The sequence below is a fragment of the Vicia villosa genome, linkage group LG4 (assembly GCF_029867415.1).
Source record: "Vicia villosa cultivar HV-30 ecotype Madison, WI linkage group LG4, Vvil1.0, whole genome shotgun sequence".
Classification (NCBI taxonomy): Eukaryota; Viridiplantae; Streptophyta; class Magnoliopsida; order Fabales; family Fabaceae; genus Vicia; species Vicia villosa.
In genome coordinates, this window is record NC_081183.1 from 116,713,754 (window position 1) to 116,736,026 (window position 22,273).

At 34.0% G+C, this 22,273-nt stretch overlaps 2 protein-coding genes across 2 annotated transcripts; one reads left to right on the forward strand and one right to left on the reverse strand.

Annotated features, from left to right (window-relative positions):
* Positions 1-389: 389 nt before the first annotated feature.
* On the forward strand, positions 390-3,173 carry LOC131595088 (transcription factor bHLH35). Its single transcript, XM_058867336.1, has 5 exons — positions 390-558; positions 646-799; positions 888-1,121; positions 1,260-1,430; positions 2,827-3,173. The coding sequence occupies exons 1-5, from the start codon at positions 485-487 to the stop codon at positions 2,914-2,916; spliced, it is 723 nt and encodes a 240-aa protein (XP_058723319.1). The 5' UTR covers positions 390-484; the 3' UTR covers positions 2,917-3,173.
* A 61-nt stretch (positions 3,174-3,234) lies between these two features.
* On the reverse strand, positions 3,235-17,879 carry LOC131595089 (DNA ligase 4-like). The gene is made up of 26 exons (XM_058867337.1): positions 17,405-17,879; positions 16,049-16,140; positions 15,396-15,481; positions 15,183-15,319; positions 14,686-14,760; positions 13,536-13,627; positions 13,151-13,222; positions 11,761-11,840; positions 11,642-11,679; positions 11,232-11,430; positions 9,882-9,957; positions 9,118-9,242; positions 8,983-9,017; positions 8,837-8,895; positions 7,297-7,380; positions 6,720-6,815; positions 6,582-6,630; positions 6,382-6,469; positions 6,095-6,298; positions 5,512-5,637; positions 5,333-5,432; positions 5,144-5,249; positions 4,809-4,939; positions 4,506-4,670; positions 4,205-4,360; positions 3,235-4,098 (listed from the first exon to the last, which is right to left on the reverse strand). Exons 1-26 carry the CDS (start codon positions 17,735-17,737, stop codon positions 3,384-3,386), a joined length of 3,519 nt encoding a protein of 1,172 aa, XP_058723320.1. The 5' UTR covers positions 17,738-17,879; the 3' UTR covers positions 3,235-3,383.
* Between the last annotated feature and the right edge of the window lie 4,394 nt (positions 17,880-22,273).

Here is a 22,273-nt window from a genome sequence, read left to right on the forward strand (position 1 = left end):
CTCATGATTATGATTAGATATTTGATTCTCTATGTGTATGTTAACAAATAATAATATCCGTTGAAATAGATCAACAATTTAAATAAAGTTCAATTATGTCATGAAATTAGAATTATCAATTTTAGTTAGAGTAAATGACAAGGTACCAATAAATTAGTTCACATGATGTCACAAGACGCAGTGTCATTGACCTCCTATTCAATTGAACGGCTTGGATCTAACCTTGTATTACAAAGCATATAGGAGTATACATACTACTACTCACTCATTTTTCCAATTAAATATCACATTTATATTTTATCCAAAGTGCTACTAATACAACACGTGACTAAATTCCATCAGACCTATATGTATATAAATACAAAGTAAAGCAAAGGAAAAGACACCAAATTAACCAACCACCTTAAATTTCCTTCAATCAACAAAGCATCATATTCTTTTTTCCTCAGTGTCTGTCTCCAATTCAATTTCAACTTTAACAAGCATGGAGAATATTGGTGAAGAATACAAACATTACTGGGAAACCAACATGTTCCTCCAAACCCAAGAGCTTGATAGGTAACAATATCATTAAACTCTCTTAATTCAATTATAGAGCTATATATATAATTAGTTAGAGTATTAATATTTGATATGTGGTGGCAGCTGGGGATTGGATGAATCATTTTCAGGATACTATGATTCAAGCTCCCCAGATGGGGCTACTTCATCTAAGAATATTGTTTCTGAAAGGAATAGAAGGAAGAAACTCAATGAAAGACTTTTTGCACTTAGAGCAGTGGTTCCCAATATTAGCAAGGTAATAGACTTCACTGATTTTGATGATCCATTAATTAATACTAATCATGGTTCAAACTAATTAATATTATGTGACACCGTTGTGATAGATGGATAAGGCTTCAATAATTAAGGATGCAATTGAGTACATACAACACTTGCAAGAACAAGAGAAGATTCTTGAAGCTGAGATAATGGAACTTGAATCTGGGATGCCAAATAATATTAATCCAAATTATGATTTAGATCAGGAGCTTCCTGTGTTGCTAAGGTCCAAGAAGAAGAGAACAGATCAATTTTATGATTCTGTCAATTCAACAAACTCTCCAATTGAACTTCTTGAGGTTAACTACTTGCCCCACATTCTCTCTTGAATTATTGATGCTAAAATATTAGACGTGGGGTATGATTATTATTATTATAAATATGATTGGTTTTGTAAAGAAATATTAATGAGGATTTTTATATATGGTGGAGTGCAGCTTAGGGTAACATACATGGGAGAAAATACAATTGTTGTAAGTTTGACATGTAGCAAAAGGACAGACACAATAGTTAAATTGTGTGAAGTGTTCGAATCTTTGAACCTCAAAATCATCACTGCCAACGTCACTTGTTTTTCAGGCAGACTTTTGAAAACAGTCTTCATTCAGGTTAGGTTACTTTCTATTCTATCCTTTCATTTCTTTTAATTAATCTAAAACAATAAAGAGAAGATATTCCATTTTCAAAATTATAAAACAAAATAAAACAGGGGTCTACATGTTTCAAAACCAATTGACCACTTTTTACAAAGTGGAGCATCCATTAAATGAATACTGAATAATTTTTTATACTTTTTATTCAAAAGGCAATAATAGAATGTTTTAATTGTGGTAAACATTAATAGTAGATTGATCAAAATTATCCTTGATCATTTATTGCTGAGAGAGAGAAAAAGTCAAATACATATGACAAATAATTAAGGGTATTATAGGTAATTAGATGTACTTACCTTGCATTACTGAAGTCTAGATGATTAAAAAATATCAAAAAAAGAATAGAGAAATACTACATTTTTATAATAAGTAAGGGGTACTAATCCAATACAAAAACAACAAATCAGCAAAACAAACAACAAAAACCACATGCGGCAAAAAAAACTATTCATCTACGGACTCCACAGGACAACCTTGTAGAATAAGGACAGAAAGGAGTGACTGAGTATGACATAAAGGTTACAAAGAAAAATAGTACCAAATTTTGAGAACGTGTTTCTCGTTATTATTGTCCTAGTTTTATTTCGGCTTGACTTCCACCGTGTGACACTGCGGGGTGCACTTTTTTATTTTCACGCACGTTTTTCTTCTAATTCTTCTAGTCATATTCTCTGATGCAATTTACTTTTTATACTACTATTTTTGATGCAATTGTTGCATTATTTGGAAACTCGGAAGCTTCCACCAAACCTACTCTTTCTCACCCACACAAAATTCATTTATACTATTGTTTTTTTCCTTTTGTGTGAGTATCATTAGATTAAGAAAAGGAGAGAGAACTCGACCAACTGGATCCAAATCCTATTCATCATCATAAATATAAAATGAAAAATGAAAAATACTAACTTTACATAATATTAAATTATTAATAAGAGTGATAACTGAAAAAATTGAATTCATATTATATTAAAAGATTGAAACTGACACTCACTTTAAGACAATGTTTAGAAACAAAAATAGTCACTTTTTCATATAAAATTTGAAAATTATTCACAAATTATTATAATCGATATAGCTCTTCACCAAATCATCTAATAGATAATGCTATAGGGTTGTAAAAAAAAATGCAATAAGGTGTCAAAACCTAAAAGTCTCTAGCGCTATAATTTGAAATGTGCTATTACTATTATTTTCTTTGGGGTTAATGGATCTCTACTAGATAAATGGTGGTAAAATTCACATGGTATGTACAAACAAAATTTGTTAATGAAAAAAATATAATAATATGAGAAATATCATGTATATATCACTAACATGCATTTTGAGTTACTTTGTTTTTATCCTTTTTCAGGCAAATGAAGAAGATAAAGATCTATTGCAGATAAATATCCGAACAGCCATTGCAGCTCTAAATGATCCTCTAAGTCCTATGAGCATCTAATGAAGTATTTGTCATTTTTAAGTCACTAGGGTTGAAGAATCTTGGCTTTCAACTTTTTATTAGAATTTCAAGTCATTGTGTTATTTGCTACCTAATTTCTTGCCCCATTTCTACTTCCTACTCAAATTTCCAATTATTAAAGAGCTTTGTTATCTTGAAAAGTGTATCTTTAATTGAATATCATATAAAATGTTATTGTAAATGTAGAGTGGAGAGGTGTGTTATTGTAAATGTGGAGTGGAAAGGGTCAGGGTGTAGTTGGAACATGATACACCTGAATCAAACAATTGCAATAGAAACTTATTTGAAAACCTTTAATTGATAATGCAAGCAAAAAAAGGATAGAATCAGTCACATCTAGAAATAGACCAGGCATCAAATTCACAAGCAAATAAAATAACAACTAGTTTAAACAAGAACTTCTGAGCCATACATTCATACCATATTAATCCACTATCTATAATGCTCTACCAATCCTTGAGCAGGTTAGCAGCCATAGCCTTGAAACTAACTTTCTTTTTCTTTGAAGTCGAAGACTCTATGTTGGTGGAGGTTTCCGGTCGCTTCTCTTCTTCAACACGGCGATTAGCAGGTTGCTCAACTTTACTCATAGCAAGGCTAGGAATCATGTCAAGTAACATTGCCTGCATAGGATCAGTCATAATTTCAAGTTTTTCAGTCGCCTGACTGCTTTGCTCATCATTGCGCACATCATCCATTCCAATTTCAGTAGCCAACATATTTTCATGTTGGTTGACATTCAAATCCTCTACTCCTTCAGAACTTTGGACATTGTGAGTTTCTTCAGTCTCATGTGGTTCTAATTGTTCATTGTGAAAACCAGCACTTCCTTCTTTAATGTCGGCCTCTTGCTCGTATGGTCTTTTTTCAAGAGAATCACTTTCATCAGATTCATATTCACTTATTTTAGCACGTTTTTTTGTAATTTGCGATCTTGCTCTTCGAGCTTGGTTTCCGTCTGTTTTTATTTTTTTAATACCTCTGCCTGCAGTTGGCCTTCCTCGTTTCCTTTGGCCACGCGTCACTTGTGATGCCAAAGCCAAACTGTCTTGAGAAGCAGCTTTTGCACTACTCTGTTTACTTACCTTGTTAGAGAAAGATTCATTTTGGTTTTCTACATTATCTTCAACCATATGAGAATCCACCGCCAAGTCATGTCCGCTACAACAGAGACAAAAATTAACATCAAATGCATTTACACGCAGACATTTACATCCCTGTCTCCAAATAAGGGGGAGATTCTAAATGCTTCCATGCGTTAACTTACCAATCCTCAGCGGTTGACTCTTCTATTTCAAAGGACTTCAAGCTATAAGTGTCTTCTGATAATCTTTGGCAACTGTTCAAACAATCTTCTAACCACTTGGAATTAACTACATGCAACCTCTTGATTCGGAGAAGTTTTCTCTCAACTGAAGTGAAACTACACAAAAATGAAACCCAAAATAGAAGTGTTAAAGGCAATAAATAATAAATAAATAATATACCAATCATTAATATTCACCTTTTTCTTTCAAACCAAATGTTAATCATTCAAAACACGAGTTGCCAACAAACAGATCACTTACCTGCTCTGTATTTCTTCTTCATGGTTGGTATGATAACTTGGTATGAACAAAGCCACTACATGAGTTGCATAATTGATATTAGAGGTGAATTTACCACCACCCATGAGAACTTCAAGCTTGAGTCTCTTCAAAGAAAGTTCTAATAAATACTGCCAATCTTCTTTCCTGTATGAAAATTCAAAACAATCAGAAAGCAACAGAGCAAACTAGGAAAAATTTATACGATCATGACCAAAACCCTAAAACCCATATTCTGTGCTGAGTAAAAAACATAGATCCAATTTCACATTGAATGTAACTTACAGTGATGACATTATGTTGCGGAAATAAATGGAGCATCCATTGAAGACAGACCACTTATCCTTTGGGCAGTATTTTTTCCTGTAATGATCGACAGTGCTGACATCTTCTGACCTATTAATATTGCCTAAGAGCTGCAAAACGATGAATGAAAGGCAACTAATGATACCGAGGAATACCCTAAGTAGATCTTTGTTAAATATTACTAAAAGGAAAAAACTGGCACATCAATGAAGTAGCTACATTATAATGTAAACAACACGCCATACAGTAGAATATCCATGATACACAAAAGGAAAAGAGGATACAACAACTACACACACACTAATGCAATTTACCTGTTTGATGTCTTCAAGATTGAGATCCAAGTAGTAAGAGTCTGAGAACTCGTCAATTTCTTCTTGTAACTTCTTCTTGGTCTCTTCAGATAGGAAGAGGAAGTATCTTTCAAAGGAAACATTGAAAGCAACATACAATCAGAAGAGCTTTACATCATTAAGCAAGTCTATATTCAGTCAGAAACTCACTTTGGCTGTAGGCGGATGAGCTTCTTTTGTGCATAACAATCTAGTACCCAGGTATAATGAATGATATCACCACGACGTTTTGCTGCTTCAAATTTAAACCCTGCAGACAAATAGCAGTCCTTATTAAGTTTGCAGCCAATAAAACTCTCTTTTTCAAGCAGATGTCAAAGAGAGAGAACCTTTGCTGTCTGCTGCAACACAATGGGTGACGGAGTTATTCAAATTCATTGAGAAAGTGCCGCCATTCTCAGCAACTAATTTGTGGAAGGACTCAAGAGAATGAGATGGAGGGACATTGACAAAGTCTATACATTATACATGTCAAAGGAAACTATTTTGCACAATTAACAATTTTCAGATCAATCAGGATGATTAAAATTATGAGTTATTTTTCTCATGCTGCTACACTGTCAAAATCTTCAAAATAATTGGTAGAATGGACATGTGCTTTATACACGATTCTTAACATGAAAAAGTGAACAATAACAAGTATGATTTCACCAAAATGCTACTGGATAGATGATAACATTGTGAGATCTAAATCGCAGAGCACTCCTAACAATGGGTGACTGGACATGTGCTTTTTACAAGTCACCACGCCATTTGACTACCATGATAACAATCAAGCCTTATCCTAATAGTTAGGGTGGGGAAACATTTATAACAACGCTGTAATTTGGAAATAAGTATAAAAGCATATTTCTAACATATTTCAGCAGGACAGATGATTGGTAGCGTAGCGTGCAAGGTTTTCCAGGATACAGAACATCATATTTGAAAACATTAAGGAACCTCCCTTAACACTGGAAACATCTGTTTGGCTTAAATGAGAAGGAACAATTAACATATTTTTCTTTTCTCCCTTTGTAGAGGATTTTGTTTGTTTTTGTTTACTGCCCTTCTTGTTCCCGTATTCTGTATCCCTCTGTGTGGTACCATTGCTAGATTGCACCAATTCTATAAATGCTGCAAAGGGGGGAAATAAATGAATTAACCTGATAGCAAAATCACCAATGAATATGCAACAACATATTCTGTAAATCCCTTACATTGTACATCAAGGCATTCATGCCAAGCCTTGTCATATCTCACCCTGTCAATCCGAGGAAATCTCAGACAGTAAGGTGCAGAGAATACCTGCAAATATAATCATTCAGATTAAAACGGTGCAGATCAAGAGACAAGAAATACTGCATAGACTACAATTCTTCCAAACTCAGATAGACACACTGTATTCTCAAGACCACACCTCAGATTCTATAGTTCGGATATCACTGGTTATAGACAGAATAATTGATCTGCAAAAAGAGAATGGTAATCATGGATCAACATTGAAATTGCAAGTGATATGTAATTCAGAGCTCAAACATATGTTTAAAATACTCACTTTTCAGGGCTGTCGACCCACACATCAGGTCTTTCTTTGGAATGATTAGTAACTTGATAAAAACTTGGTGGCCTCTTCTTTGGATACTCATACTTTCTGTGAGAGGGAGAGAAGGAAGGCAGACTTAAACTAAAAGTTGAAGATATTTGATTGAATACAAAATTTAAATTTTTCTGCTTCAATACCAGAAAATAAAGACTACTAAGACACAACAAAACTAATGAGCTCATGAATAAAATTGAAACACATAAATCTACAAAAACTGATTATGTGTTTCAATTTTTATATAGGGTCTAGTTCATCCTTACAAAACTGATTTGTGAACTAATGGGTGCCTCCTTTTTACAAATTATTTTCAAGTTTTACCTCTCTTCAATGTAATAACTGAGCCTATTCCAATACACCCCTCAGATTCAGCACAATTGAGCTAGGTAGGTGAATAATTTGGTGTGTGGCCTGAATAGATTAGTTTTGATACCATATTAGGTTTTTTGCATGGTGAGGCGTGCATCTTATTTATATTTCCAGACCTTATCTCTTTTCATGTAGGACTTAGGTTTTTCCCAATAAAACCAACCTGAAGTAAGGTTTCAATTTGGTTACTACTGCTTCAAGCTCATCATCAGAAAGTCCAGTACCAACTCTGCAAAAGGAGACAAATCTGCAAAAAAAACAGGACAATATTAATAGAAATATGCATTGATAACTATGCACATGCGTTAAAGCAGGCTAGTGTCTTAAGTAAGACGATTATCTATTTATCCTGAAAGAGGTCCCTACTTCTCTATCTATATAAAAACAAAATGAAACACATGCAATGGTTTTGAATGGACCCTATCAAAAGTTTTGATAGGGTCCTTAGGAGTTAGGCCCAGTTGAGCAAATAAGCTAGAGCTGTATTATGTGTTAGATCAAACCACAAAGAAGGCCATTATAGTGAAGTTATATTCTAGACAATCATATAAGGTCAGACTCTCAAAAATGTCATGTTAGACCTCCAAAATTTTATATCATACAAATAAGTCAGAGTTAGATCTTATAAAATTCAGTCTGTCCTATCGATTTTTTTATCTCTGTCTCATGCCTACTACTAGTAGTGTTTTTAACCTTTTTTGTTTTTTTAAATCTTGGTATCCGGCTTTGTGACCGACTAATCCAAGGGGACCAATCCCACCGTCCACTCACAAGAATTGTTTGCACCTGGTGTTTTAACTTATATATTATTATAAATAAAACTTAACCTTGCTAGCCATCTTAGAATTTAGGTTGGAACAAACTCAACCTTATAAAACCGGCTTGTAGGGCAAGGAATGAGGATTGTCCACCACCACTTTTCAGGCCATATCTTTTCTAATGTGAGACTAACTCAGTTTATCCTATCTTTTTTTATCTCTATGTCCAATGCCTCTTAGTAGTACTGTTTTTAATTTTTTATATTATAAATATAACTTAATCTTGTTGGCCTCTAACTTAACCTTATAAAATCAGCTTATAGACATATTTTCAGGCAATGTCCTTTCAAAAGTGGGATTCTTAACACATACCTCACATCCAGAACTGAACATCTTGAACGAGACCCGAGTGGTCTGATATTGGAAACCTGATAGCAGGTGGTCGGGGAGATTTTGTATAGGTTCTCTAATACCATCGTAGGTTTTATAGTAGACCTAACTCATTATTAAAAAAATTGTCTTGCAGAGTGATGATTGTCCACCACTTAAACATACTTTCAAGCTATATCATTTCCAACGTGGAACTTTTAACAGGCCTATCAGTAAAGTTGTCTATTTAAACATAGGTCAAATGACTTAGTTTAAGACGTTGATATGAAACAAACCTTTAAATAACATGTCGAACTGGAGCCTTGCAATTTTTGAACAAATTATGTATTGAGATGTAGAAAATCTACTTGCCACATCAGCACTTGACATAATCATTTGAACGATAAGGACTAAAATTGGTCACTTCTAAATAACAAGAAACTACAAACTAGACTAAAATTGGTCACTTCTAAATAACAAGAAACTAAAACTAACCGAAACTAAGGATAGAGCAAAACCAAAATTTGGCATCTTAGTAAGAATAGAAAATATAATTACACCCTAAAACACTTATACCGCTTGGGATGTGTATTTGGGGATGGACGCTCTGCAAGACCCACCAAGAATTGAGCAACCTGTAATGAAAAAAAAGACTCTATTAAGTCCAGTTTACAAAAGAATAATTTGTTTTAAAGTCAATTGCTAGAAAATAATGGTGAAACCTCTCCCCCATGTCGTCCGGAACCATAGTAGCCACCTAGAAATCATCAAAAACAGAAAAATCAAGATAACTATGTTAACCGAGCTACTCCAAGATGTACATAACTGTTTAATTTAAGAATACAAATCATATAAACCTATGATAAGTACATCCAGATCAGAGCCAGCTTGAACGTATTCAGGCTTCAATTTCAGCCATTTTCCACTGCGGTCACTGGGTTCCCATTTGGAGCTGAGGTCTTTTACTACAATTCCTTCATCTCTAGGTAAAGGAGAGAAATAAAAAATTTAAGAAGCACGTCTATTTTATTCTTTTTTTCTACTTCTATTAAAGCCATATTTTAGAATCAAATGAAAGTAATCATATTCTTCACACAAAATAGTCCAAAGAGCAGTGTAGTCAACCTTGCTAAGACTTGAAAAAGAAAGACACCAAAGAGCCAGAACTGAGCCGCTATTATCCTAAATCCATTTGTTGCTAGATTATGAATATTCTTCTTTAGTTCATTTATCATGTTTAACTATGGAATCTTTAGCTAGAAATATGAAATAGCTATCAAGTGTGTTAGAAAGAGAAAGAGAGTAGAGAGAGAAGCACTTCATGGTGCTGTAACTGATTCAGTTATGAATCTGTTATATTGATTTTCATTACAAGAGAAAGAGAAGCACCTGTTACTTATATATGAGTAACAGGTGACCTGCAAGAGCAGGTAATAGAGAAATACAAAGGACAGGTGTCGGTCCTACAATACAACGCAATACTCTACTCTAATAAAGTGTTTGAGGCATCCTAAACCGTCTGAGGTTACATTGTCTCGAGACAAATCACAAGAAAAAAAATGTTTGATTATATAAATAAAAAAGGTTACTGTTTTAAATATCCAAATATATTATTGCTGACCTATTTTCAATGGTTTCTTTAAAAAATCTTTCAACTTCATCCGCATTTTGAACAATAAGCGACCAACATGGTTCACCTGCATATCACAATGGGGTAGAGATTGTTCAATCAATCAACATACGGCACATGGTCATCGATGTTATATGAGCATATGACTCATTGCATCACTGAACAAATAAATATGTGAATAGAACACTTGAATTTTCCATTTGTACTCATTTACACCCTTTCTGTGTGAACAGAAGATATTACCATCGTCCATCACCCATTAAAATGGTTACCTCAAATTAAATGTGCAAAATTAAAATGATATAGAATATTTATCGACTCTTTTTTCTTAGTAATTAAATTCAACTATGAGATGATAATAAAATGTTAAAAATATCTTATCTCTTAATTTTTGTTAATGAAGATCAGCTCATAAAAAACTTATAAATTATTTTATTTCTAAAAGAACCAATTTTTAAATTATAAAATATAAAGACATATTTATGAAAAATTATTCTTTTCTTCCCAGGGGTATTCCCTGCTCTTGTTGCTACAAAAGTTCAAAGCAATAAGACTCATAAGCAACAATAATAAAAATAAATCAAAAAAGATTTTTAAAAATAAATAGAAAGAGTGAAGAAATGATAGAATGCAGATAAAAAGAGTTGTGCCTTGATATTATCTACTACAGTGATATTAGTTATCTCCGCTGAGAATTCACTTCACAGTAATATGAAGGAAATAATTGAAATTTTATTAACTAAACAGATTTCAGAAACAACTGTTGCGCCACTTCATTGATGCAAGACACATACCAGGCAATGGAAATCTAAATTAAATTTAGTCTATTCATAAAATTCAAATTAATTCAATAGTAAATGCTAATGTACAAGAATTACGACTGTGAATGATTACATCAATGAGTCACCAAACCTCGTGCAATTTTCTATCTCTTTACTTGATTTACAACTAGAAAAGCATATCACAATTGATTAAAACTGTTCTAGAATATAAATTTCGTTCACATTCTCCAGAAAAAGTTCAACCCATACCACATGACCATTAATCCGTCATCAGAGCTGGAGTGACAAAAATGAGCAAATAATATCCACTTAGACATTATAAACAGTAAGGAAGAAGAATCAAATCTAACTTAGCCCACCTATTGCTAGATCAGAGAGCTGAGTCACCAACTAGATAAGATATCAACAACAACGGCAAAATGATGCCAAAACAAAAAGAATACTTAATCAATAAGTAACCAACAGGATTGGATGAATAATTGCTAACATGCAAGGAGAAGAAGTCTTTCAGTAAGGTAAGCACGCATGACAAGACAAATTGCTCCTGAGAAAATCTTACCAGAAGGCCGATGACTGTTGATACCACCATTATTAGGTAGTAAAATTTCCAAACGACCATTCAATGGCCTCACAACTTTACGTAGAATCTCATGCCGCTCCTTCAAAGTTTGGTGAATTACACTAGTATCTCCAAAATAAAGGATATCAAATGCAATGTCTAACCATTCTCGAGTCAAGGCATATTGGGTATAAACTTTCTTCCAGAAATTTTCATAATATATATGGATTTAGATACGTATTCTATTCTATCATGAAACCAATTCACATCACATTTACTGATAGCTGAAATTTATAGTTGAACTGTTCAGAGACAAGGATACAGCATAACTGCAACAAGAGTGAACAAAAAATAATTAGAACTACAGTTTCTCAAAAATATTATGATAAAGAAGATCCAAAATTGAGAACCTGTCTATTACTATCAAGTCCATCCCTTGCTGCCTTGGCTGCCAAGAGAAGAAAATATTAATTGGCCAATGCTACTTAAAATTAAGGCTTTACAGTGGCTGAGACATTAAAGTACATGCCTATTTCCTGATTAGAGCCAAACTCAGCAAAACGATTCAAGGATGTATCCCAGACCAACATTTCACCATCAAGTATGCATCTGAATAAGATCATAAGATCAAAAACAAGAAAGGGAAGATAAGTTTTTTCACACACATATATACACTCTTCATAAATTCATAATGATACAGTAATAATGATATAATAGAAAATTGCATATTGTTGGAATAAAAAAACTGGTTGACAAATCCTCTTTGTAAAATAGTGGAGTGTCTTTCATTTTTTTAGCAAAGAATAAAGTTTGTTAATGACGTTGATTATAATCATAATACTTTCGAACTGATTATCCCAGATATGCATATTTGTATAATTGTACTATGTAATGCAAGTTAGTCATTCTAAAATATTCAGCTTGCATCAAAGCTTTGTGGTTCACTTCCCGGTTTCTTGTTTTGTGATAGAGACTTGGGTATTATAGGGTGCTGAAGTCCCAGATTAAGTGGACTGGGATGCTCATGCTTGGTGGAATCTTAAAGTGGCTTGGATTTTTCCCCTGATAGCTAGGTTTCGTGCTTGAATGCTTATTGGTATTAGAGATGGTTGTCAACGGTTATGAAAGTGCTACCTGCAGAAGGGCTAACTGGAAAGGCCGAGGAAAGCATTGTAAAGGTGCAACAGTTGAGACATCAGCTTTCACGGACGGTGCTACGATACGGAATTGGGTATTACAGGGTGCTCCAGTCCCCCATCATATAGTATGAGATGCTCGGTGGAATATTTTAGTGGTTTGGCTCTTCCCCCTGATTGCTAGCTTTTATTTAGGGAGGATTCCCCATGTGCTAGAATACTTATGATTTTGTTTCATCCGTTCGGTTTTAGGGTTTTGGAAGCCAAGCACTGACCCATATCCAATTGTCTGACCTCCAAACCACTATCGGAGTCTCAGCCAAAACAACTGACATAGCTACCACCCGCAACATTCTCCCCATCATTAGAACCAAAAGTTGAAAATATATCATCCGCCCGAGCTCACACCGTCAACAGCCGGTTTGCAACGCTTTCCCATAACTGGTTGTTAGAGATTAAATCAAACACTCAGTCGTCCATGACAATATTTTTTAAGAGATATTATAAGATAGTCAAAGATCAAGATATAAGATATTTTCCATATCCTCTAACATATCTGACCATCCCTCTTGGGAGTGAATACTGTATGCTTGAGTGTTCTTGAACATGACCCTTGTTATTCCAACTTTTGTATATTAAAATTCGAAACAAACCCATGTCAACCTCGTTGCTATATGTTTAATGTCACACACACAAACACCTCCAAATTACAATTACATTGCCTATCATGAAGATTAAAAGAATAGGAAATCATTTGACAGGAACATAAGGAAACGTTCTCACCTATCTACAAGAATATTTTGTATTATGATATCTGACATCGCATGTGCATATTCAGAATGATCAAGAAAGTTCCTGCAATCATGGGTGACAATATAAATAACAGAACACCTATTTGGGTAACAATCAGTGAAAATATAGAGCGCGGAAAAGTAAGACATTTTAAGAAATACCTAGGTGTAAAGGAACACCGACAAAAAACAAAGAACAACTACCATATCAATATCATATCATATTAACCTGCTAACTTCTTAACTTTATAAGCAGCCATAGATTTAATTATATGAACTGGGAAGGTGGTGTAAAAGCAAGAATCCTCTCAACATAAAAGAGCTGCTCTCTGATTTAAAAACAATTACATTGTTACAAAATACACAAGTGCACTTACCTTGAGAAGAAATGTATCTCTGTTCCATTTTTATGAATTTGGATGCGATCACCATCAAATTTGCACTCAGCAACCACTTCCTTACCATGAAGCTAAATAAAAGAAAACATTAAAAAAAAAAGTCAGTGATAACATCAAACTAATCAATTCACTATGGTATAGAGGGGGAAAAGAAAGAAACTTTCAATGATGTTCTCTAATATTCAAATGGGGAATAATGATATAATACAAAAGACGGAGCAGAAGCCCTAGTTTACAATGAGTTAGGTTAAGTACTAGACTCCTAAATCCTAATTGCCATAATCAAATAAGGGAACAAACTCATTAAAGATAGGATAAAACCTCAGAATAAAATATGATTATTGATTCGTAAAAAGTTAAGATCCCTGAAAATAAGATAACACAACTATATCTAAAATAAACAAACTTAAATGAACAAACTATCGAAAGGCATTATGCATTGCATCATCCTCCCTCCCTAAGATATTTTGTACATATTATAACAATTTGAAAAATAGATACCATTTCATTCTAGATATTCATAGTTCAGGATTCAAATTGGTGGATTTAAATTTTATCCAGGCAGAGATCTATGGACGGATATGGAAGAGTGGACTGTTGGAGTAGAAATTTCAAAAATCCATCATTTTTAACCTAATTGGAGAGTTGATAGAAGTGGCTGAAAAAAATTATCTCAACTGAGTCCCCTAGAAAACTAATATCATTTCCCAAGTATGATGGATATAGAAGTGATCAGCCATAATAGTTGTAGTAACATTTTAAAGGTTTAGCCTAGAGCCAAGGCCCCTAGCTGAAACACAGGATACATAGAGGTTGATTTAGAAGGAACAAGTATATTTTAAGGAGGCCAGAGGATAAACAGAAGATATTTAATGATAGAATTTCAGCTATTCATATGGAAAGAGAGAGAATATCTATGATAATTTGCTGAGCCATAAAAATGTAAATATTGGCTTTATTATTTCAGTGTATTATCACATTGAATAATTAGGAAAAACTCTATCCTCGTTCCAGGTTTGTTCACGTGCTTGATGTGGAAAGACAAGTTGAGTGAAACAAACCTGAATGTGGCAAAATGTTTCCCATTTTATTTTAATAAGTTAAGATTAAAAGGCTAAGTGAAACAAACCTTCTTCCATGCTTCAGCAGCGTTAGCAACTCTCTTAGCTAATTGAGGCCGCACAGCTTTTCCAACTTCAATATCCTACAAAGAAAAGATGTCATGCACATGTACGAAACAGCTTTCTTCTGTTTGGAACCTTTAAATATATATATATATATATATATATATATATATATATATATATATATATATATATATATATATATATATATATATATATATATATATATATTTATGTTTATCTTTATTTTCCACGGCAAATAATTCAGAGAAACAAAGGTGGGAATAGATAAAGCAGCTTTATGTTTCTGGCATTAGGTCTAACATGGCCTCAGCCTATTCAAAGTTAGGATTCAGTCCTATTTAAAAACCTTACAAGAAAGTAGGCTTTTAAACAAGCTTTCATGTCAAGATGGACAACAATCAATTCACATATATGCTCTGGAGATGAAGTGCTCTTTAAACTATATAGAGTTTGAAAAATAATTTAAACCACAACTAACCTGCCGCTTATGACGTTGGTTCCGATCCCTTAGTTTTTCACAAACTAATTTTAAGTCACATGTAACATTAAACAAGTCTTCAGCATCTGGATGGAATTCATGAAAAATGCTTTTTTCACTAATTCCTAGCTTCAAATCTGCGATGAAATTTAGTTACATGCCTGAGACTTATTTAAGGTATTAAATTGATTTACTGGTGCAAATGATAAACACCTTTCAGGATTATCATGATAATCCACTTCATTTCCTGTGCGTTTGTCTTTTGGATAAGGGTTGAAAGAACCAAAGTCTTCTCACCCCTGTAACCATATACAAGAACGATGTTAAATAAAAACTACATAAAGAATGGTGAACCAGATGGTAAGACTGTTTGAATATTTCAACTTCCCCAATTTAGCTTAAATTGTGATAGCAACATATTAGATATGAATGCATGGAGATAAGGTCTTATGGTTCAATATACTACAAAGTGTTTTCATGTTTTATACACAAACAATAACAGTTTTACCAAACAGGGCATTTCTAAAACACGACAAACATTGAAGCATCGTGAAAGTATAAACAATCTTGTTTGATTTTCAATCCCATCTGCAGGTTGTTAAGAACCTACAAAATTGTAGCAGATAATAGAAATGATACAAATTGATTTATCCCGTTGGCACCAACAAATAAATCAGTTTTAGTTCTATTTCGAAGTCCAATTACATTGTTATCAAAGTTCCAACCGAAATTGATCGTATCCTAGACCTTTGGCATGCAAATACAACCACACACATCCAAAAAAGCAAAGGACTAACAAACATAGCACAAAACAAATAGCACATAAATAACAAAGCGAAGAAACAATCAAAGCAAAAACCATAAACCTATTTTCACTTGAAGACAATTGATCAAGCAGGTCATTCAACTCCTTTATCGTCAATCCGCCCGAAGCAGTACCTTGTCTAAGCTGCAGCACCTGTTTCATAAACAACATGTCAACAACACTCCATTTGCAACAACAACAACAACATCATTTACAAAAGCAAAAAAGACAATCACGATACAAAACCCTAAAAAAATAGTAAAATTCAAAGTAAATCTCATCATAAGGAAGCTATGAAGCACAAACACCGGAAATACGACACCGACACTAACACGTTGACACCAGTAATAATTTTAAAAACTGAATAAATTAAACGTAATCACAAGTGTCGGTGACACATCTTTTTTTAGAAGTGTCAGTACTACGTAGCAAGGAAGTAACATTGAATGAATGAATGTATGATAACAAAAGAAGAAAAAAAAACACTACCTCCACCCCTAAATGTAATTCTAATTTTTTAAAAATATTTCTAAATATAAATCACATTTCAAACTATCATATAAAATTATTTTTATTTTCAAATATATTCTATACTGCTAACTAACTTGGGATAAAAAGTCAAAGTTTTAGAAACACAAGTTCAGAGGTCTATAATTGATTTTGGAATGATTTTGAGGTATTTAGTTCTTCTGAATTAGAATTGATTATGCCTCCTGAGTTGATTCTTCTTGTAGCTAGAATTTATAACTTTTGAATTTAAACGTGACTTTTACGTTGAAATTTAATGTTCTAACTTAATTTTGCATAAAGTTATCCATGGCCGTCGTTGAAATTTAATGTTCTAACTTAATTTTGCATAAAGTTATCCTTGGCCGTCTTTGGGTGTGCAAGGCGACCTACAGCACAGGGCCTCACACTTTTTCATATTAAAGCTATGTCAAAAAGGGCCTCCAATTATATATTCCACAACTAATTTACGCTTAAATAGGGCCCCTTGAAAAATTTTCACGATTCAACTGAAGATAACTTCAACTTCTTACACAGGGCCTCTCAAAAGTTTGAGACAGCTCTGTTCCAGCATAAATCTCTTTACATTCAATTCACTTTTAACCATATTCATTTTACATTCAACTCACTTTTAACCAGGATCACTTAAATTCAACTCACTTTTAACCAGGATCGCTTAAATTCAACTCACTTTTAACCGGAATCATTTTACATTCAAATCACCTTTAACCGGAAGCATTTAAATTCAACTCACTTTTAACCGGAATCATTTCACTCAAACTAAATTTATCAATATTTTTTCAACGTAGAACCAAACATACACTAATTTTCTTAATACTACTCCATGTTACTAGTTCTGGAAATTAGTAAAGGAAGCTTATAATAACTAAGAAAGGTAGAAGAAGATAACCTCGGTGGCGACAAGTGCGAAATTACCGGCATTAGCACCAGTTTTGGAACCACCTTTTCGCCAATTGATTAGTCTCAGAGCATCAGGCGAATCTTTAGACATTCCAAGAGCGTCAATAAGCGAAGTAGCGAGAACGGACTCTTTGAGACCATAGGAGCCGCGTTCGCGATCAAGGTTGGGAAGAATGAGGCGAATAGCGGGGAAGTAGTTCCGATCGGGGCAGAACGAGTCGAGAAACTTCCGGAACTTGGCGCGTTTCTTCGGCGGTGATTTTGTTCGCTGCGTCCATGTTAGGAGACTGCATAAGACGCTGAACTTTGTTTGCTCTGTCATTGGGGATGGAATTTGAATTTGGAGAGATGAGTAATTGCTATTAAGGGGTTATTGTTGTGTATTTTTATTTTTATTTTTGGAGGTTGTGTAGGTGTCACTGGAAAATGAAAGGCAAAAGAAGTACTTTGAAGTTTGAACACTAACGACTTCCTTTGTACGTTTGGGGTTTTTGGACTTCGGTGGCAAAATTGGAAATAATCTTTCTTAGTCGCCTCCTTCTTACATGATTTAGCTCTCTTTCAATCCATTCAAAGATTTTTCAAGAGCTTCAAATAAAAAAATTAAAGGAAATAACTTCTCTTTCTATTGTAAAAAATTGAGTAATATACTTTTAGAGGAAAAAATAGGTTGCGTTAGATTTAGGCTTTCGTAAACTTGAGTCTAATAGACTAAAAAATTCATAGTCTAAATCTGGCATGTAATATATTATAGACTTATTTTTACGTTTGAATTTAGCCTTTTTGAAGATCTGATTGGTCTACTAACCTACTTAGAAGTCTACTTCATTTGATCATTTGTAAATAAGTTATTTAACTAATATAAAATAGACTAAAAAATTAAAATATCTATGAGACTAAATATTCTTTTTCATTTACTCATTTGAGTTTACATATTATCATAAATTTTGTGATACGATTTGTTTGAAAGCACCGATGAAAACAACTTATCACAACAACTTATGATTTGTTCATATTATAGATTTGATATTATTATTATTATAGATCTTAAAACTCACTCATTTGGTGATGGATTTATCTTATGTGTTCGATCACGGTGGCCGCCTGTGATTAATTAGAAATAAGTTAGGTTTCAAACTTTTTTTTTTCTTTCTAATTTGCTCTCTTAATATGATTGCTTTGTTAATATGGTGAAGACATATTGGTGAACATAGACATTTCTGAGAAAAAACCATATTGATACAATAATTTTATTTTTGCTGGTCTTTAAGATACAATATTTCTCAACTTTGATAGTTCTTTTTGGAATGGTCAGGGATGAATGGTTGGAGCAGCTGTTGCAAAACAATCTATCCACTTGCTGTTTGTTTTTACTTCGTCTACTTCTTCTCTGTTCCATGTGTATTTTAGTTGTGCAGGTTGTCGTAATTGTCGGTGAAAATGTGTATAGGGAACGGGTGATGGAAACGTTTGAGAAGGATCTTCATTTACCGGTTGTTTGTGTTGATGCGGTAAATTCAACCGGATGTTTGGCATGCAGTAGCTTCTTTGTTTGGATATTGGTATAACTCTTTCGCACTTTCGTACAGTCTCACAATTGCTTATTACATAATTTCTTTGAACGAATATGCTATAAACGAATATGCTATGAACGAAGCTTCTAAATCAATCGACATTGGTTTTATAATGGTAAATATTATTGTTTTGCAAGGACAGTCAAGACAGCAGGCTATCAGGAATAAAGCTAAGTCGACTCCAGTTAAGTCGAACTAATCTATTTATTTTTGCTTACTATTTCCAACAGGTTAATATAGTTCAAGGGAGGTGCTTGCATAGCTCCATCCCTAAACTTGCAGCAAATTAATCCATAGACAGGGACCTATGCTGATGGGAGTGTCGACAGAAAGCCAGGATCAAGTGGCTCAGGAAGATTGGGACTTGGGGCCACGGCTGATCCAAATGAAGTGAGTCAGTATGATGATGTATATACATCTTACAGGAAGCAGAGAAGCACAAATTATCACACTTCAATGAGTGCTAGAGCAGCTGTGAGATGAAATCTATCATAATAAGTTTCACATCGTTGGGTCACTTGGGTGTGTAGACTGGGTCACGCTGGGTTGTCTTTGTTGATGTTTATCTGAAACTGGTATTTTTGTTTTTTATGATCTAATGTTCTTTGTCATGTTGATTCATGAATGATTGGATGTATCTTTCTTTGACGGAAACTGAAGTTCCTGCAAACTTGAAAGCACACTTGGTGATGGGATTAAAGAAAAAAGAAAGTAAATTTCAAATTCCTCTAAATGCAGCACCAGACTAACATCATATTTCTATTTTTTTAAGATCATTTTTCCAAAAGATACAAAATTCCAATTCTATGGCTACTGCTACTATTCCATCTTCATACATAACTCAAGAACAATTACGCTCAAAGAATTTCAGGCGGTAATGGATGACATTTTTGAAAGATACCCTCAAGTGAAGCTATTCCTAAAGAATAAATAGATGCGTGGCATTGCTGATCTTTTGGAAGAATCCAAAGGAGATATTGAAAAAGAATCTATTGAAATTACTATCTAAGAACTCAAAACTGCACTTTTCAATTTGGACTCGCTAATGAAATTTCCTCCTGCTACAGCTCAGGTGTTTGTCATACTATTTTGTTGTAGCATTTTCTTTAACGGCACCTTCCTGCTTTTGTTAACCATGAGTGTTTTCTTTTTATACTTGTGTCTCGAAGCATTATTTTGTGTTATGTTGCAGTAAAATCTCATCACCATATTTGTCGATTGTTATCTCTTAAAATTCAGGATCAGTATAACTCGGCACTATACGGTTACGTTCGCAAGTTCAGCACCCTCAACCCCCTCAACTCATACTCCTGGAGATGCTATTTCAATGCCTGCTTTGCCTCATAATGGCAATTCTTCAAAGCCTCTAATGATATTTGGCACTGATGGCACATGGACTCTTACATCACCTTCAAACCAGTTGGTGAGTTGCTTTTTTCGTGGTCTGATGTATCTACTGTTTGTCTGTTTGTTTATTAGGTCCCGGTGACCTAAACTTGGGAGGGATGGATTTCTCGGTATGTATCACGTTCATGTGGTTCTGAGTTTTAACCCTCTTATTAATGTTGTTTTATCCTAATTGTTATTCCCTAGACAACTGATTAATTATTTTACAACTTTCTACTTTTCGAACAAATTGCCTCTTATTAGATTGCCTTATACACAATGTGCCAAATGATTCAGCTCCGTGAGTGTGTTCCGGGAACCCGACTTAATTGTTATATGGATCTTGGTAAACATGCTTTTGGAACAAAACTTGGAGGGCTTGTGTGAATGTGTTTGAATTAATAATCATTCTGAAGGGAATGTGTGAATGTATGAGTGTTCTTAGGAATGGGCGACTCCACTGCGGATATTTTCTCAGAAGTGTCACAATGGCTATATGACGTTTCAGGAATTCTTTATACATGATTCTAATTTGCATTTTTCTTAATGACTTTTGAAAAAAAATTGGACACTTAAAATAGGGCTTGCAGATTGCTTCAAGAATACTAATATGCAAATTTACGGCATATACGTACCTATATAATAATGTTCTTTCACGAAATTTTCTGCAGGAAATAATGTTCATATTGATGTTACTGGTAACAAAACATTGTCTGCTTTTTACTAATGTTTGTTTCGTCCTTAATTGGAAGATGACAGCCTGCGCGTATCCCTGACTCGAAACGCAGTGGCATGCGCGTCTTCGATGCAGCTGGAAGCAGTGAAGTCACTTTTTCCGCTCCTCTTTTAACTTATACAAATGTGCTCATTTCAAATGTTGGCTTAAACTCAACTGCCTTCCCTATGAGCTCATTTTGTAATATGTCTCCATTGTTTGTTATGTTTATGTTGTTGCCATCAGATACCTGGTGACTTTATATTTTTCTTATTGAATGTTACAATACCACTGTTTGCCAAATACACTTTGTTTTCTGGTTTTCTGGTTTTTTACAGGTGTTGAAGATGTTGATATATCATGATATATCTAAATGATGAAATCTAATTGAACTACTAATTATACAGGGATGGATCTGCTTCTTCTCACAAATCCACTATCAACTTACAGAAAATATAGGTGGCGGAGAGGAGGGTTGGACCTACATGGGCTGTTGGAGGCGGTTCAGGCTTGCGTGAGGAGATGTGGCGCGTTGGTAGTGGAGCGTAGCATGCGCGGTTGATGTGGAGTGTGTGTCATGACTCATGAGGAGGTCGCGAAGTCACGACGAGACTGTTGCTGCGGTGGTGAGGGATTGCCGGGACAAAGGTCGCTCGTCGGAGTCACGATTCCAACGCTTTCAGTCTGGGATCCCTTTGAAGCTACTTTTTTCTTCTCTTTTTTTCTAAGTTTTTGTTTGTTCTGATAAAGGTTGGAATGTGTGGAATGACAGTTATTGTTTGAGGCAAGTTTTCATGGTGAAGATTATGAGATGTAGTGATAGACAACACGTGAATAGCTCTAAACCAAGAATTATCAAGAAAAAAAAATTTAATATATAACTTAGTATGGTTCTGGTTTGATCCTTACTCGAGTTGCTAAGTAGCATGTCAGATTTATTTGTACATATGCATGTGGAGTTTGTACAAGAATGACAACAATGATTAACAGAAAACAGATTCATGCAACTTTATATTAAACACTTGATTTTACCTATCTCATTCAGATTATATGATTCTTATTTTGACTTAGTCAATCAGTTTAAAAAATAATTAACATAGAAAGTGTGAATAAAACTTATCATAATTGAAAGAGGTGAGCCATACATAACGATTGGAAAATATTAATTGTAGCACCAAAACCA

Excerpts from the sequence above, each read along its gene's own strand:
- LOC131595088 (XM_058867336.1), top strand. The coding sequence starts at position 485 with ATGGAGAATATTGGTGAAGAATACAAACATTACTGGGAAACCAACATG. Across the intron at positions 800-887 it reads TGGTTCCCAATATTAGCAAG|ATGGATAAGGCTTCAATAAT; the intron begins GTAATAGACTTC and ends CCGTTGTGATAG. Across the intron at positions 1,431-2,826 it reads TGAAAACAGTCTTCATTCAG|GCAAATGAAGAAGATAAAGA; the intron begins GTTAGGTTACTT and ends ATCCTTTTTCAG.
- LOC131595089 (XM_058867337.1), bottom strand. The coding sequence starts at position 17,737 with ATGACAGAGCAAACAAAGTTCAGCGTCTTATGCAGTCTCCTAACATGG. Across the intron at positions 15,320-15,395 it reads TATCATGATAATCCTGAAAG|ATTTGAAGCTAGGAATTAGT; the intron begins GTGTTTATCATT and ends ATTTCATCGCAG. Across the intron at positions 4,671-4,808 it reads CGCAACATAATGTCATCACT|GAAAGAAGATTGGCAGTATT; the intron begins GTAAGTTACATT and ends ATTTTCATACAG.